This window comes from Theobroma cacao, chromosome 5 (genome assembly GCF_053813885.1).
Source record: "Theobroma cacao isolate CCN51 chromosome 5, ASM5381388v1, whole genome shotgun sequence".
Taxonomy (NCBI): Eukaryota; Viridiplantae; Streptophyta; class Magnoliopsida; order Malvales; family Malvaceae; genus Theobroma; species Theobroma cacao.
The window spans coordinates 1,142,260-1,154,913 of NC_142643.1; the positions used below are offsets into that span (position 1 = coordinate 1,142,260).

Consider the following 12,654-nt stretch of genomic DNA (forward strand, 5'->3'; position numbering starts at 1 on the left):
TAAAAAGACTGATAAAGGATGAATATGATTTGGTGGAGATGGACGGGAAGCTTTGTTTTGTGTACAAAGCTTTCAAATTGATGTTTGGGTTCTGAAAGATTTTGATAGCCAGGTTTGGTCAAAGGAACATAGCATCATTGCCATGTCTACAAACTATACACCATTCAGAGCTTCTTCAGGACCCACCAAGAAAGTCAAGGATCATTCAGATGGGGGAGAAGAAAAAAAGGTTGATGATGCATCACTAAGTAGAAAGGAAAAGAAAACCAAGTTGCCCAATTTTCTGAAACTAGCTGCTGTTGCTACCTTGCGAAATGGTGAGGTGATAATGCTCTTGGACAAGCAAGACTCTTTTCTTTCCATACAAATATCTTGTATATGTATGATTTCAAGCATGAGATGAGGCAATTCAGGATCAAGATGACACAGGGGACAAAATTCATACCCCACAGAAGCAGCCTTAGCAGACGTTTGAGAACTGATCAGATGGAGCTATCGGCAGAACTTGAAACCAGTGATATTTAGTCTGTGATAGTCCAAAACTTCCCAAGGTTTAATTTTACTGGTGGTAACCATATTGTGAAGATTTGAGTACTATTACCAGACATCTGCACTATTGTCAGAAAGTCAGATTTTTGAAAGTAAATCCTGAAAGATGCATGGATAGGGAATTGCAATTGCCTGACCTTGCATCGACCCTTGCATCCACTAGATTTCCACCTTTCCGAGCTCTTGGGAAAATTTTTCTCAGTGTATTGTTTTTTCTTTGTTTTCTTGTTATTTTCTTCAGTTTGGGATTTTGCAACTTTCATAGTACCATGTTTATTTTCTCTGGTTTTATGCAATCTAAGGCTCCTTTGGCAGATCTTTGATCGTTATTTGAGCAAAGTGCTCTGCTAGTTGAGATGTTGGCAATGGCAATAAATTAAGAGAAAAAGAGAAAGGAAAAGGAGATAAAAGAATGGTAAAGATGAACACCTGCAATTTCAGCTTGATCAGGTTAGGACTTTCCTGGTTTCTAATGCTAATGGGAGTATGACTTCTTACCTGCAAATATCTCTAGAACAACTTTAACAACACATGGGATACTTCTGGAATCTTCTTGGCCCTCTTTTTTTTCTTTTTCCTCTAAATGAGTTAAAGAAATTTATCCAAAATAAATTTAAAGCTATAGAGTTAAACATTTAATATTATTTTTGAGATCTATTAATTCACATTTATGCTGCTACGATGAGGGGGGGCAGTTAGGCAAACGAGATAGATACGGAAGGACCATCTAAAGTACACAAAGTCAGCAAGTGCACTTTCCCAACATAACGAAAACAGTAACATAACCTACACAAACCCGACCAGATTCGCCTCTGGCTTAACCATGAATCCTTGAAACTTGATTCAGATAATTTTGTCTCATCTAAAAACGAAAGAAACAAATATGCCCAGAGACTCAGATCAGCCCCTTTTTCACTACAGCCTCCTCGGTCTCTACCTCATCGTCCTACCGACATGGATCAGCCTCAAGTTCATTCAGGCCCCTTACGGCAAGCACAACCGCCCTGGATGGGGGCCAACCCTGTCTCCATCTTTGGCTTGGTTCCTCATGGAAAGCCCCACCCTTTGGCTCACTGTCTTGCTCTTTCCTTTCGGCCGACACTTTTCCAACCCGAAATCGTTCATTCTGATGTCTCCTTATCTCTTCCACTATTTCAACCGTACAGTGCTTTACCCTCTTCGCCTGTCACGCAGCAGCAACGGCCAAGCCAGGAGTTTTCCGGTGAGTATAGCTCTCATGGCTTTCGGGTTTAATCTCTTGAATGCTTATCTGCAAGCCAGGTGGGTGTCTCACTACAAGGATGATTATGAAAACGACAAGCTGTTTTGGCTGAGATTCCTTGTCGGATTGCTGGTTTTTATTGCTGGCATGTGGGTGAATGTTTGGGCTGATAGCGTCCTGGTGGGGCTTAAAAAGCAGGGTGGTGGCGGATACAAGGTTCCAAGAGGGGGGTTGTTCGACTTGGTGAGCTGCCCTAACTACTTTGGGGAGATCATGGAGTGGTTGGGCTGGGCGGTGATGACATGGTCCTGCGTGGGGTTTGGGTTCTTTCTCTACACCTGTGCCAACCTGGTGCCTAGAGCTCGTGCCAGCCGCCGCTGGTATTTGGAGAAGTTCAAGGACGATTACCCCAAGCACAGAAAAGCTGTGATCCCATTTCTCTATTGATGCTTCTGTCTGCCCTCCCCACTTTTCACCAACATGAAGAAAGTTTCCTTGGAGGATTTGATTCAGTGATCAATGTAGTCTTTGACCGGTTTTGATTAATAAAAGAAATGGGTTTTCTTTTTTGTTATGATTTGTACCTCATTTTGCTCTTCATCAACTTGTTGGTCCTTATGATCAAAAGAAGAATATGTTGGTAATGCTGCATATGATCAAAAGAGGTAGTTTCTGATTCGACTCTGTGGGCAGATTTCTGTTGGACTATTTCTTTCAGACTGGGTGCTTAGTGGCCGTGAAGAAGGAAAACCAATCCCATGTTATGTATGCAAAGGGAGGAAAGGACACTAAATTTCTTCCACTGTCGTTTTGTTTTTTCCTTCCTCTTTCTCTCTTACCAAACATAGTGTAGAAGTAGTAAGCATAGACCTTGCCCTTTGCTCAGTAATTTATCAACAGGGCACAGAAACGACTTACAACCACAAGATACATTTTGCCCATGGGGAACCTAACGCTGCACCTTGCATTCCCAGAGACTACACAAAACTTGTCGACAACTAGGCAAAAAAGTATGTAATAAGATAACATAAGAAGTTACTCGATTCTTTGATAACTAGGCAGAAAAATATGTAACAAGCTAACATACGAACTTGGTCCGACACCGTCGTTTAACTAATCGGTCAAAACAGGGGATAGGAAACTGAGGGGGATAAAAAGAGAATAGTGTGTTATTCCTGATGTTTGGAAGCATGCCAATGGCTTCCCCTAGCTGCTCACACAAGCTATACAGTGTTCTTTGTTTATCAGTGAAAGGAAAACACATTCTACCAATAAATAGAAGGAAAGAACGCAAACACCCAAACGAAAAATTTAACAACCTAATTCAAAATGAAGAGTTTCAGCTTCAGCTTAAATAAAAGGGGAGAAAGCAATAATTGTGGGAAATTGCCAATCAGTGTCTTCATAGATGCAAAACCTTTTGCCCTCTTGGCCTGCAGGTGAGAGTGGAGGACTCGGTGGCACTTGCAAGGCTCGAGGTTGAATAATTCTCTCTGGTAGAACTTTGATGCAATGCTAATTCTTCAAACTTTCTACACCATCTCTACACCACTAACACTATGAAAGAACCAAGATCCTGTAAAGTAACAACAAAATATGAAACATACAAGTCAATCATACCAATCAAATAAACTGACGATGTAATTAAGATTTTATACTGAAATTTACGAATTAACATAATCACTCTTTAATAAAAGGAGTTGTGTATTTATGATTAATAGTTGTAATCATTAACAGCTGTTAATCACGCAAGGAACAACAAAAATGCCAATGAATTTATACCACTTTTAGAATTAACCTGCATTTCAATCCCTAATTGTATCAGAAAAGAAATACTAAACGGCATTTCATAGTAAACTAGTTATTCCAGGTCCTTGTTCTAAATGGTATTCATCTTTAAGCATCCAAATAAAAACAATGCAGAAATTTGATTATTCATCACAAATTTAAAGCAAAATAAATACAGATAACTGTAGAATGCCAGGAGGTACGTACACTAAGCAAAGCTGCGGTTTGCACCCAAATTGATCTCTACTCTAGGTTCCTCATACTTGGTTTCCTTTTGCAAGCTTCCATCGGTTCCCCCAGAAGATTGTATAGCTTCAAAAATTTCTGCCTTCAACTCTTCATGCTTCCCCTTTAATTCTGAGGAGCTGATAGCTTCTGAAAGTCTTTGCTTGATCTGTTGTTCTAGAGCCTTGATCTTACTTTTTGATTCAGTATTTGGAGTCTTTCCTGCCTTTGCTATCTCCAGCTTCAACGACTCCATCATATTTTTCAACTCCGATGAGTGGACAACATTTTCAATTTTCTTGTTAATTTCTTCATTCAAATTTTCCACCTTATCTTTGAAGACTGCGAGCAAAGCCCAATCACCTAGGACTTTTGCATTGGATTTTACTACCTCAACATCCAAACCCAAGGACTCAAGAGCATTAATGATTTCCAATTCTACCTCTTTCTTCATATTCAGAATTTTGTCCTTCAGCCCTTGATCTAAATCCACAAAGCTGGATGCCCCAGAATTTTGAACCTCAGCCTTTAACGCTTCAAACTTCTCATTTATCTCTGGCTGACCCATGACTTCATTGAATTTCTTATTGACTTCCTGCTTCAGCGTAGCAGCCTCCGAGAGACTCTTGGCTTTAGAAAACTCCTTCAACATATCAAGCTTATATTTGAGGGTTGTGTAATTTGGAGCTGCTGCCAGACCCTGATTGAATTCATGTTTAAGCTTCTCAATCTTATCCATAATAACAGGATTCATGAGCTGGTCCTTTGAATTTACTTTTGAAACTTCTTCTCTCAGCATTGCAAGCCTGTCCTTCAAGCCCATGGCTTTAACAGCCTCAGAGTACTCATGATCAACCTCCTTTTTCAACTTTTCTATCATGTCCTTTAGAGCCAACTCAGGAGGCTTGGTGGATGATTCCTTGGCTTTCAAGATTTGCTGTTTCAGTTTTTCAACCTCACCCTCCAACTCTGCCTTTGAGGTTCTACCAACAGTTTCTTCTTTCCTTTTCATATTGACCTTTTTCTTGGGATCTACCGGGACACCTTCTTGGAACCCACCCAGTTTCCTGAACTTAAGCATGCGATGCTTTAGTAGCTTTTCTGTGTCCATCGCTGTGAGCTCCTGCAGCATAAACTTTTGTTAATATATAAAAAACATTATATTTGTTGTGAAAATTCATTAATTGTGAAACTCACATCCATTGTTTCATTAATTGCGGCTTTTATTTGTTGTGAAGTCCAAGCTGGATCTGCATGGGCACCGCCCAGTGGCTCCTATCAAAAGTAAAAATAAGTCTGAGATGCCATGGAGATTACAATTAACTTCCAAAAGGAAATAACAATCTGGAGCAACATTCAAACTTTGAAGTTATACAAATGCAAATACTTCAAAAACCAAATACAGCGTTTTCATCAAACATATCACAAAGATATGAAATACATGAATCAGACTTCTCATGCTATGATAAAAGGCTTACAAAGAATATGCTTAAGGACAGTAGCGAAATGGTGCATTTAGCAGTCAACTTTGTTACATGAAATTGCCTGTAGCAGGTTTAAGTTATCATGGCTTTTGTAATGCCTAGAACTAGGAAAGGAGAACAAAAAAACAGAAAAGAAAAATGCAAAAGCAGAAAAACTGATTCATTGAAGATATGAGAGCAATGATATTTATTACAGGAATGATTCCATCACAAATTTGTAGCTTGCTCAACTCTCTGGCAGTAATCCTCAGCTTCTCGGCTGCCTGCATAGATGAAAACTTTGAATGTTCTATTATCAAACAAATCAGTACTTAAAGATAAGCCCAAAAGTGATCATTCTTTTCAAACCTTTGGAGAAGCTTTGGCACTCTTCCATAAAATTGCGGCACATGCTTCCGGACTATACCATTAAAAAAAATAAATCAGAGAAAAAGAAGTATCAGCACATGTAGATATGGCATAAAAAATGATCCACATATACAAGGAATAATAGACAATCTTCCCCAGGTACCATGACAAAAAATAAAGATTTTATAAAATAGCAATTTCATCCATTGCTTGTGTATGGACGGCCAGATACCATATAGGTATAGTTAATTAAAATACAATAAAGACAACAGGAAAAAACCTTATATCACCTGGCAACATAAAAGACTGCATTTTCCAGCATTAACAACTTATTAGCGCAGCCAATGGCCAAGGCACCACCAGAGCCACCTTCCCCAATAACAATAGAAACAATTGGGACCTTCAGACCAAACATGGTCCTCAAATTATGGGCAATAGCTTCACCCTACATGGATGTAATGCATAGAAATCAGTTGAGACAACATTAAAAGTGAATTTGGCAAGCTTCAGAATACAAAAGTGCTCATACTTGACCCAGTTCCTCAGATTTAAGGTCCGCAAATGCACCAGGAGTGTCAATAAAAGTAACTATAGGGAACCCATGGTGATCTGCATAATACATCATGCGTAGAGCCTTCCTGTAACTGCATGTATTTATCCCCGTGTTAAGATTGACATAGCAGAATACCCTCTTTCAAATAAAATGAAAATTTCAAAGTCATCACCAATATGTAAGTTTCATTCAACTTACCCATGGGGAGTTGGCATTCCAAAATTACGCTGAATATTCTCTTTAGTATTTCTACCCTTTTGGTGACCCATAAACATGTACCTCCTACCATCTATGGTTCCTATACCAGTAACAACAGCAGGATCATCATACCCTGCTCGATCTCCATGAAGTTCCACAAACTGGATATATGCGAAAATACAAGGGACATATATTAAGACAATTTTTCAGCATCCACAAACCAGATGTTAAAAATATTGTTGATGAGAATATGCAACATATTAAGTATCTGAAAGTCGAAGAGAATATACAATAATTAGTATCTGAAACTTGAAGAACCTATAATCACCAAACCTTATCAGTAATGCTAAACACATGATCAAGGAATGTAGGTCTGTTGGGGTGCCGGGCAATGTTCACACGTTGTATAGGGGTCAGATGTGTGTATAAGTCCTTTAGAGCCTGAAATAAATAACAGAAAGGGGTGAGAAGAATTAGAACAGGAAACCACCAACATGATGATATGTCAATTTTTTTGGCAGAACATCAACATCTTAGAATGCGCTTAAAATTTGACAATTAACACAAAGCTCAGGCACAAGAACTCAGACTTCGCAAACAGCAAGCTCGATGCACAATTGCATATTGCATTATATTTTCTTACACATATCTGTAACAAGTGAAAATTCTGTTTTATACATTGGCAGATAGCAAAAAAGTAATGAAAAACCATCATCTCCTTAGAAAAGAGAATGATCATAATTAAATTTCACAGGAAGTTAAAATTTTGGCAATTACAAAGCACATGGAACAGTGGATAAGCCCTTTCCAAAACTTTATATAACAAGCTCAGCCTTCATTATTAAGCTTTGAATATTAAAGTAACACATTAGGCTTACAGCACAGACTCTAGATAAAGAAGAATTATTTATTTTGAAGTTTAATACTATAAAATTTCAAACAATAACGCAATTGCTTCATTATAGATTATCCTCTGCACTAAGTGAATGAATCCAAAACTAAAGTCAAGTACTACAATCAATTTCTAAATAGCCAATAATGAATGCCATAGCAAGTGCAACAACAAAAATTTTGATTGCCCAATATGAAGAATACAACTAATTAACCCACAATGTCTCAAACTTAAAACTCAAACCTGTTGATATTTATTCTCTAAAGATATAATCTGATCGCTGAAATCCAAACCAGTTTCATTTGCCATCCTCCTCACCTGCATTCGAAACAAGCACAACATTTGAAGCAAGCACGAACATATTATTATCAACTTAATTAACAATCAGTACAAATAAGGAGTTACGTCGATAATCTTCTTCTCTAAAGCAACAAGAGGCTTCTCAAAATCCAAAGTAACAGGCTTTTGCTTTTCTTTCAATGGCTTGAAAGGGGAGAGATGTGTTAGGACTCCGCCTTTCACATTCGGATCCGGATCTGCAGGCCACGGGTATTCGTGCTTCTTCACTTTCCTCATCTTCGCAGCTACAGTTGCATCTCTCCCTTTCACGGTAAAACGCGCCTTCCCTAGGGTTTTAAGGGGGATGCCACTCACGCCGTTACTGGAGCTCCGAAGAAGATCCGAAGCTGCAGTTCCCGTAAATGCAGCTGGAGAATACGACATTGAAGCCATCTCCTACTCCAAAGTTTGATTCCTTCAAACTCTATAAAGAATCCAAATAGTTAAATTTCCAAATTTCAAACAAAAAAGGGTAACTTTCTTAAAATAATTAAACAGTAATGCAATAGTAAGATTAAACAGGAAAAAGTAAGAAATAAAAAAAGAAATTTACAAAGTTCGTTCCAATTTTAGCTTTCTTCATAGTCAGAGTAAACAAAGTAACATTTTGATCTCTGATTTTTCCATACAAAAAAAATCCACATTAATTCTTCCGAATATTTATTTTATATACGTTTCAGCTGAATACGCACATTTCAACTGAAAAATACAAACACGAAACCTCATTTTTCCCTCCATGTTCTCGGAAACCAAACAGAACACCATTCAAAAAAAAAACGAAAAAAAGAAGAAGCAACAATCACGACATACGAACCATCAAGCATCAAATTAAACCTTTAGAAAAACTTTTTTCTAAAAAAAAAGCATCTCAAATCAGACGGAGATATACCAGAGAGTGACTGAAAGAAACGGAGCGAATCGGAGATCTTTCGAGAGAGCAAGAAAGAACGATCCAAAAAGAAAACGAGTTGAAAAGGTTGGAGAAGAGAAAACTGGAGGATTATCAATCTTTAAGGAATGGACGGAGAGGAGAAAAGCAGCTTCGTGGAGATCGTCCAATCCAAGGCCGTGTTTGGTTTTTTGCTATTTTTATTCTTTTTTGCTACGTCGATACTTCTTATGTGAGAGAGCGAAAGGATGAGAGAGGGAAGAGTGAGCTGTGTTTTTATAAAGAGCCAGCATTTTTCGGTTTGGCCGTTGAAGGAGAAAAGGGCGATTCGGTCCTGTTCCCTCTTTTTGCCCTCGCCATCTGGCACGTGTCATTGTGTTGTTGCACATGGGATCGTGGTGGGCTCGGGTTCGATGATCCCTCCCCTTGGGCTCGCCTCCGGACCTCTCTAGCACTCCTCCTCTTGGTGTTGACTTTGATTTGTTTCAGGCTGTCTGATCTCACTAATCCCAATATTAAACTTCATTTTAACCATAGTATTTGCAATTTTAATTGAAGCAAACTTTTTAATAGACTTAAATAGTATTCAAAATTAAGTCTGTCGTCTTTTAACTAATATTTTATATTCACGAGTTATATGACTTAATAAATTATCATGATCATGTGATAATATCAATTTATGAAAAAATATTTTTTAAATTTTTTTATAAAATAACATATTTTCATAATTACATCCATTAAAATAGAGTGAAATGTAATTATCATCCGAATGAAAACAATGATAGACTCCAAATGAATGGGAAGCAAAAGAAAGCAAATCCCCAACTCCATTGTGGGGAAATGTCAAGTGTGTTTGTTAGGGTAGGTAGTCTGCTTCGTTGAGCTTATTAAACAAATCCTATTAGTGTTTGACTAGAGGTTGTCTTGTTCATTGATCATGGATGACCTGGAACGACCAAAAATGGAAAAAAATTTTCCGTTGCCGGGACTTGAACCCGGGTCTCTCGGGTGAGAGCCGAGTATCCTAACCAACTAGACTACAACGGATGCTTGCTTTTGTGGTTTTCCCTTACATATATGTCTGTATATTGAGAACTGACCGCCCGCACTTTATCCATTGCTGCGAATGTTCAGTTCAGTTTCAGTGTCTCTATTTTCATCCTCTTTGGTCGATGCTTGATGGCGGACAAGGTTTTTAATGGTAATCTTCACTTGTGTATTCAAATTTCAAACTCCGATGAATTTCTTTCTTATATTTGGTATGAATTCTTTCAACTGAAGCAGAGAATATTCTGGAGCAAATCAGACATGGAATTGCACAGTTCGAGCTCGTTTCTTCCCCGGTTTCTTCTGTTTCAACCCCAAGCGTCTCTCACTCATTGTCCGCAGCTTTCCTAGGAGACAGCAGCAGTCGATTCTTCGCTAGAATTGGACCATCTCTGTAAAGCTCTAAACTTTTCCCATACATTCTTGCCTACCTACCTTAATCCCAAAACCCGTGTCTTACAATCTCATGTTTGTTTTTTGGGACTGTCTTTGTTGATGCAGAGGAAGTGGGTCGCCGGCAACCAAAAAAGTTGAGCATTTTTCAGTTCACAAAGTTACTGGGGATGGCCGCTGCCTATTTCGAGCATTGGTAACACTTGCTCTTTGTTTAGCTTTGGGTCGCATTTAATTTCATTGTTAGCACATTCTCAAGCATGATGAATGCATTGGGAGAACCACTTTCCCATCTATTACATTAGTTTACCAGGTTGTCACATTGAAAAAGGAAGACCAAAGTGGTAAAGTCATATCTCTTTTGGTAGTTGGTAGATACAATAATGTTCCGCGTTAGAAGATTCAAATGTATTCCCTGTCTTGTTCTGATCCTCAATCTTATTAACTTCACAGCATTCTCTGCTGCCTGAGCTCTTTCATTAACAAATATTGGTTTTGCTATTTGTCTGTGAGCATATGAAAAAGATAAATAATCTAATACTGCCTGATTTACACTCTATTTGGTGCCCAAAGTTTTCTTTTCCCAGTATAGATATTCTCGGTGTAATAGCTATAAGAATAAAAGAACAGATGTGTGACCTCAGAAAGTCGTGGATGTATCTTTGTTGCTCCTGAACTAATTATGGTTGATGGAAATCAGGTTAAAGGGATGGCTTTACACAAGGGAATTGCTTTAAGGCCCCAGAAAGAAAGAGATGATGCAGGTATAATTCATTTGCTTTATCTTCATTCAGCACATCTGAATTTGCACATACCGTCTTCCTTTAGCTTTTTTTTTTTCTTTTCTTCTCCTCTTATTTCTTTCGGCAGTTAGAAATATCAAGTGATCTGTTTACTTAGTCTGCAAATCTATTTATTTTTCCTGCCACCTCCCCCCTCTTCCCCACTTTTCCTCATAGACATTTGATGCTTGAGAAGCAAGGGTGTACTCTTGAGTTTATTAGTTCATCATGGAGAAACCAAAAGTATCAGCATGACTATGTGTTCTGTTTATTTATGAAGATTAGCAAGTTATACAGTTCATAGGTTCAGACTTTTAGATGCTTTACTAAGCCAGACTCATATGAATGCAGATGAATTACGAATGGCTGTGAAAGAGGTTTTATGTGATAGTGGTAAAGACCGGCAGCAGTATGAAGAGGCTTTAGTAGCAATTACAGTTGAAGAGTCTTTGAAACGGTTGGACTCTAACCTTACTTCTGACTCATGGAAGCTCTTTTAGTTCTCATTTTCTGATTTATTCCTTAGCAATCCTTGTGATGAGAATCTATCAACTGCTGCAGTTACTGCCAACGCATTCAACAACCTGATTTTTGGGGAGGAGAGTCAGAGCTCCTGGTTAGTGTTCTTTTGATGTATATTTATCACACTCTTTCTCTTTAACATAATCTTCATCGCTAATGTATGTACTTGTTGGGATTGCATTAGCAACTTTCTAAGTTCTTTACCTCTTTTGTGTCAAAACCTTTACTTATATGATCACATTTACCCAAGTTCCGAAGAAGATGAGTTATTACTGTGTTTGCAAGAACTTCCTCTGCCCTTTTTGTTTCTTTCTGGATATGTTTGCAACTGTCTACAGTCACTTGTTTGGTGAAACAACAGATGCTGATTAATGGCCATTAACTCTATCCCAGGTGCTTTCAAGATTGTGCGGTCAGCCAATTATTGTCTATATACCTGAGCATGAGGTATGTTTGCTCCCCACCCTTCCCCCTTTTAAATGATTCTTTTATTCTATTTTGTTTTCTTGTTTACTCAAGTAGTATAGTAGGAATGGAATGGACCTTCACATTTAGCTAGCATTACCTCAGATGCCAAACCTCCATTTCAAGTTTCATTGATGAAAGACAGAAAGAGTGCCATAGTTTCTAATTGCCTATGCTTCCACAGGCTTCATAAATTTCGGTGTGCTTCATGCATCTTGAAAAGAAACTGAATTGCTGCTAGAACCAAGTTGATCATTATACATGTGCATGTATCTGCCTGACTGCCTCTACATGCTTGTGTGTGCATGCAGTTGACCTTTTATCCTCTCAGTTTGATGACTCACAGTTAATGTATTGATTTTTTGTTACTGTGTTTCTAACCACATTGCAGCATAGGAAGGGTGGATGGGGTTCAGGTTTTATTCCCATTGCAGAATACGGAGCTGAGTTCCGCAAGGGCTCCGGAAAAGCAAAACCCAGGAAAGTCGTGAGGCTCCTGTACAGTGGTAGAAACCATTACGACCTGCTTGTCTGAGACTACTATCTGCTACGAAAGAATGGATTAAAGCCCTGAATCTTACCAGAAACAGAGGGAGTTGTCAACACCATTTTTGTATCTTTATTCATGGAAGATGTACCATTTCACTCTTTTTTTTTTTTTTTTGGGTTAATCGATATAAGATTTTTCTTCATTTTAGTGGTTAATTTCATTGTTGTCTTCTAGTTTTGGATCCACTCTGACTCCTGCTCTTGATTTCCGAAGGTGATATCAATTTTACCTAATTTTAGCAAGTTTGATCCTCCTAAAAAACTCTTACAGGAGGAAGATTTGATTGAACTTTGCAATTTCTAAACTGAAACAGTAACATGCTAATTACTCTACCACTGCTCACACCTTCTGCATCAGAAATTTCATAAAATTGATTATCGACCATAGTATCACTGCAGAAGAAATGCT

The 12,654-nt window shown here is 38.2% G+C and overlaps 3 protein-coding genes and 1 non-coding gene across 6 annotated transcripts; 2 read left to right on the plus strand and 2 right to left on the minus strand.

Annotated features, from left to right (window-relative positions):
- The first annotated feature begins 1,225 nt into the window (after positions 1-1,225).
- On the plus strand, positions 1,226-2,345 carry DET2 (3-oxo-5-alpha-steroid 4-dehydrogenase family protein). The gene has a single exon (XM_007026741.3). The coding sequence runs from the start codon at positions 1,433-1,435 to the stop codon at positions 2,216-2,218; it is 786 nt and encodes a 261-aa protein (XP_007026803.1). The 5' UTR covers positions 1,226-1,432; the 3' UTR covers positions 2,219-2,345.
- A 568-nt stretch (positions 2,346-2,913) lies between these two features.
- Positions 2,914-8,809, minus strand: CAC3 (acetyl Co-enzyme a carboxylase carboxyltransferase alpha subunit). Its single transcript, XM_018121637.2, has 12 exons — positions 8,488-8,809; positions 7,665-8,022; positions 7,503-7,577; positions 6,701-6,808; positions 6,368-6,528; positions 6,146-6,260; positions 5,907-6,061; positions 5,617-5,668; positions 5,463-5,531; positions 4,982-5,059; positions 3,767-4,907; positions 2,914-3,347 (listed from the first exon to the last, which is right to left on the minus strand). Exons 2-11 carry the CDS (start codon positions 7,989-7,991, stop codon positions 3,768-3,770), a joined length of 2,280 nt encoding a protein of 759 aa, XP_017977126.2. The 5' UTR covers positions 7,992-8,022; positions 8,488-8,809; the 3' UTR covers positions 2,914-3,347; position 3,767.
- A 616-nt stretch (positions 8,810-9,425) lies between these two features.
- LOC18597608 (Cysteine proteinases superfamily protein) lies at positions 9,426-12,534 on the plus strand. Of its 3 annotated transcripts, none has more exons than XM_088806162.1 (8): positions 9,426-9,688; positions 9,769-9,928; positions 10,036-10,123; positions 10,628-10,691; positions 11,061-11,166; positions 11,236-11,325; positions 11,625-11,678; positions 12,088-12,534. In XM_088806162.1, exons 1-8 carry the CDS (start codon positions 9,667-9,669, stop codon positions 12,185-12,187), a joined length of 684 nt encoding a protein of 227 aa, XP_088662288.1. In that variant the 5' UTR covers positions 9,426-9,666; the 3' UTR covers positions 12,188-12,534. The 3 variants fall into 3 exon arrangements, with proteins under 3 accessions (XP_088662288.1, XP_007026804.1, XP_017976208.1); XM_007026742.3 differs by having other exon boundaries at positions 9,498-9,688; positions 9,772-9,928; positions 11,271-11,325; XM_018120719.2 differs by having other exon boundaries at positions 9,578-9,688; positions 11,271-11,325.
- On the minus strand, positions 9,462-9,534 carry TRNAE-CUC (transfer RNA glutamic acid (anticodon CUC)). Its single transcript has one exon. It is a non-coding gene; the product is annotated as a tRNA-Glu (tRNA).
- Positions 12,535-12,654: the final 120 nt, after the last annotated feature.

Excerpts from the sequence above, each read along its gene's own strand:
- DET2 (XM_007026741.3), top strand. The coding sequence starts at position 1,433 with ATGCCCAGAGACTCAGATCAGCCCCTTTTTCACTACAGCCTCCTCGGT.
- CAC3 (XM_018121637.2), bottom strand. The coding sequence starts at position 7,991 with ATGGCTTCAATGTCGTATTCTCCAGCTGCATTTACGGGAACTGCAGCT. Across the intron at positions 6,809-7,502 it reads TAGAGAATAAATATCAACAG|GCTCTAAAGGACTTATACAC; the intron begins GTTTGAGTTTTA and ends TATTTATTTCAG. Across the intron at positions 4,908-4,981 it reads CAATTAATGAAACAATGGAT|GAGCTCACAGCGATGGACAC; the intron begins GTGAGTTTCACA and ends TTTATGCTGCAG.
- LOC18597608 (XM_018120719.2), top strand. The coding sequence starts at position 9,667 with ATGGCGGACAAGGTTTTTAATG. Across the intron at positions 9,929-10,035 it reads GCTAGAATTGGACCATCTCT|AGGAAGTGGGTCGCCGGCAA; the intron begins GTAAAGCTCTAA and ends TTGTTGATGCAG. Across the intron at positions 10,692-11,060 it reads GAAAGAAAGAGATGATGCAG|ATGAATTACGAATGGCTGTG; the intron begins GTATAATTCATT and ends ATATGAATGCAG.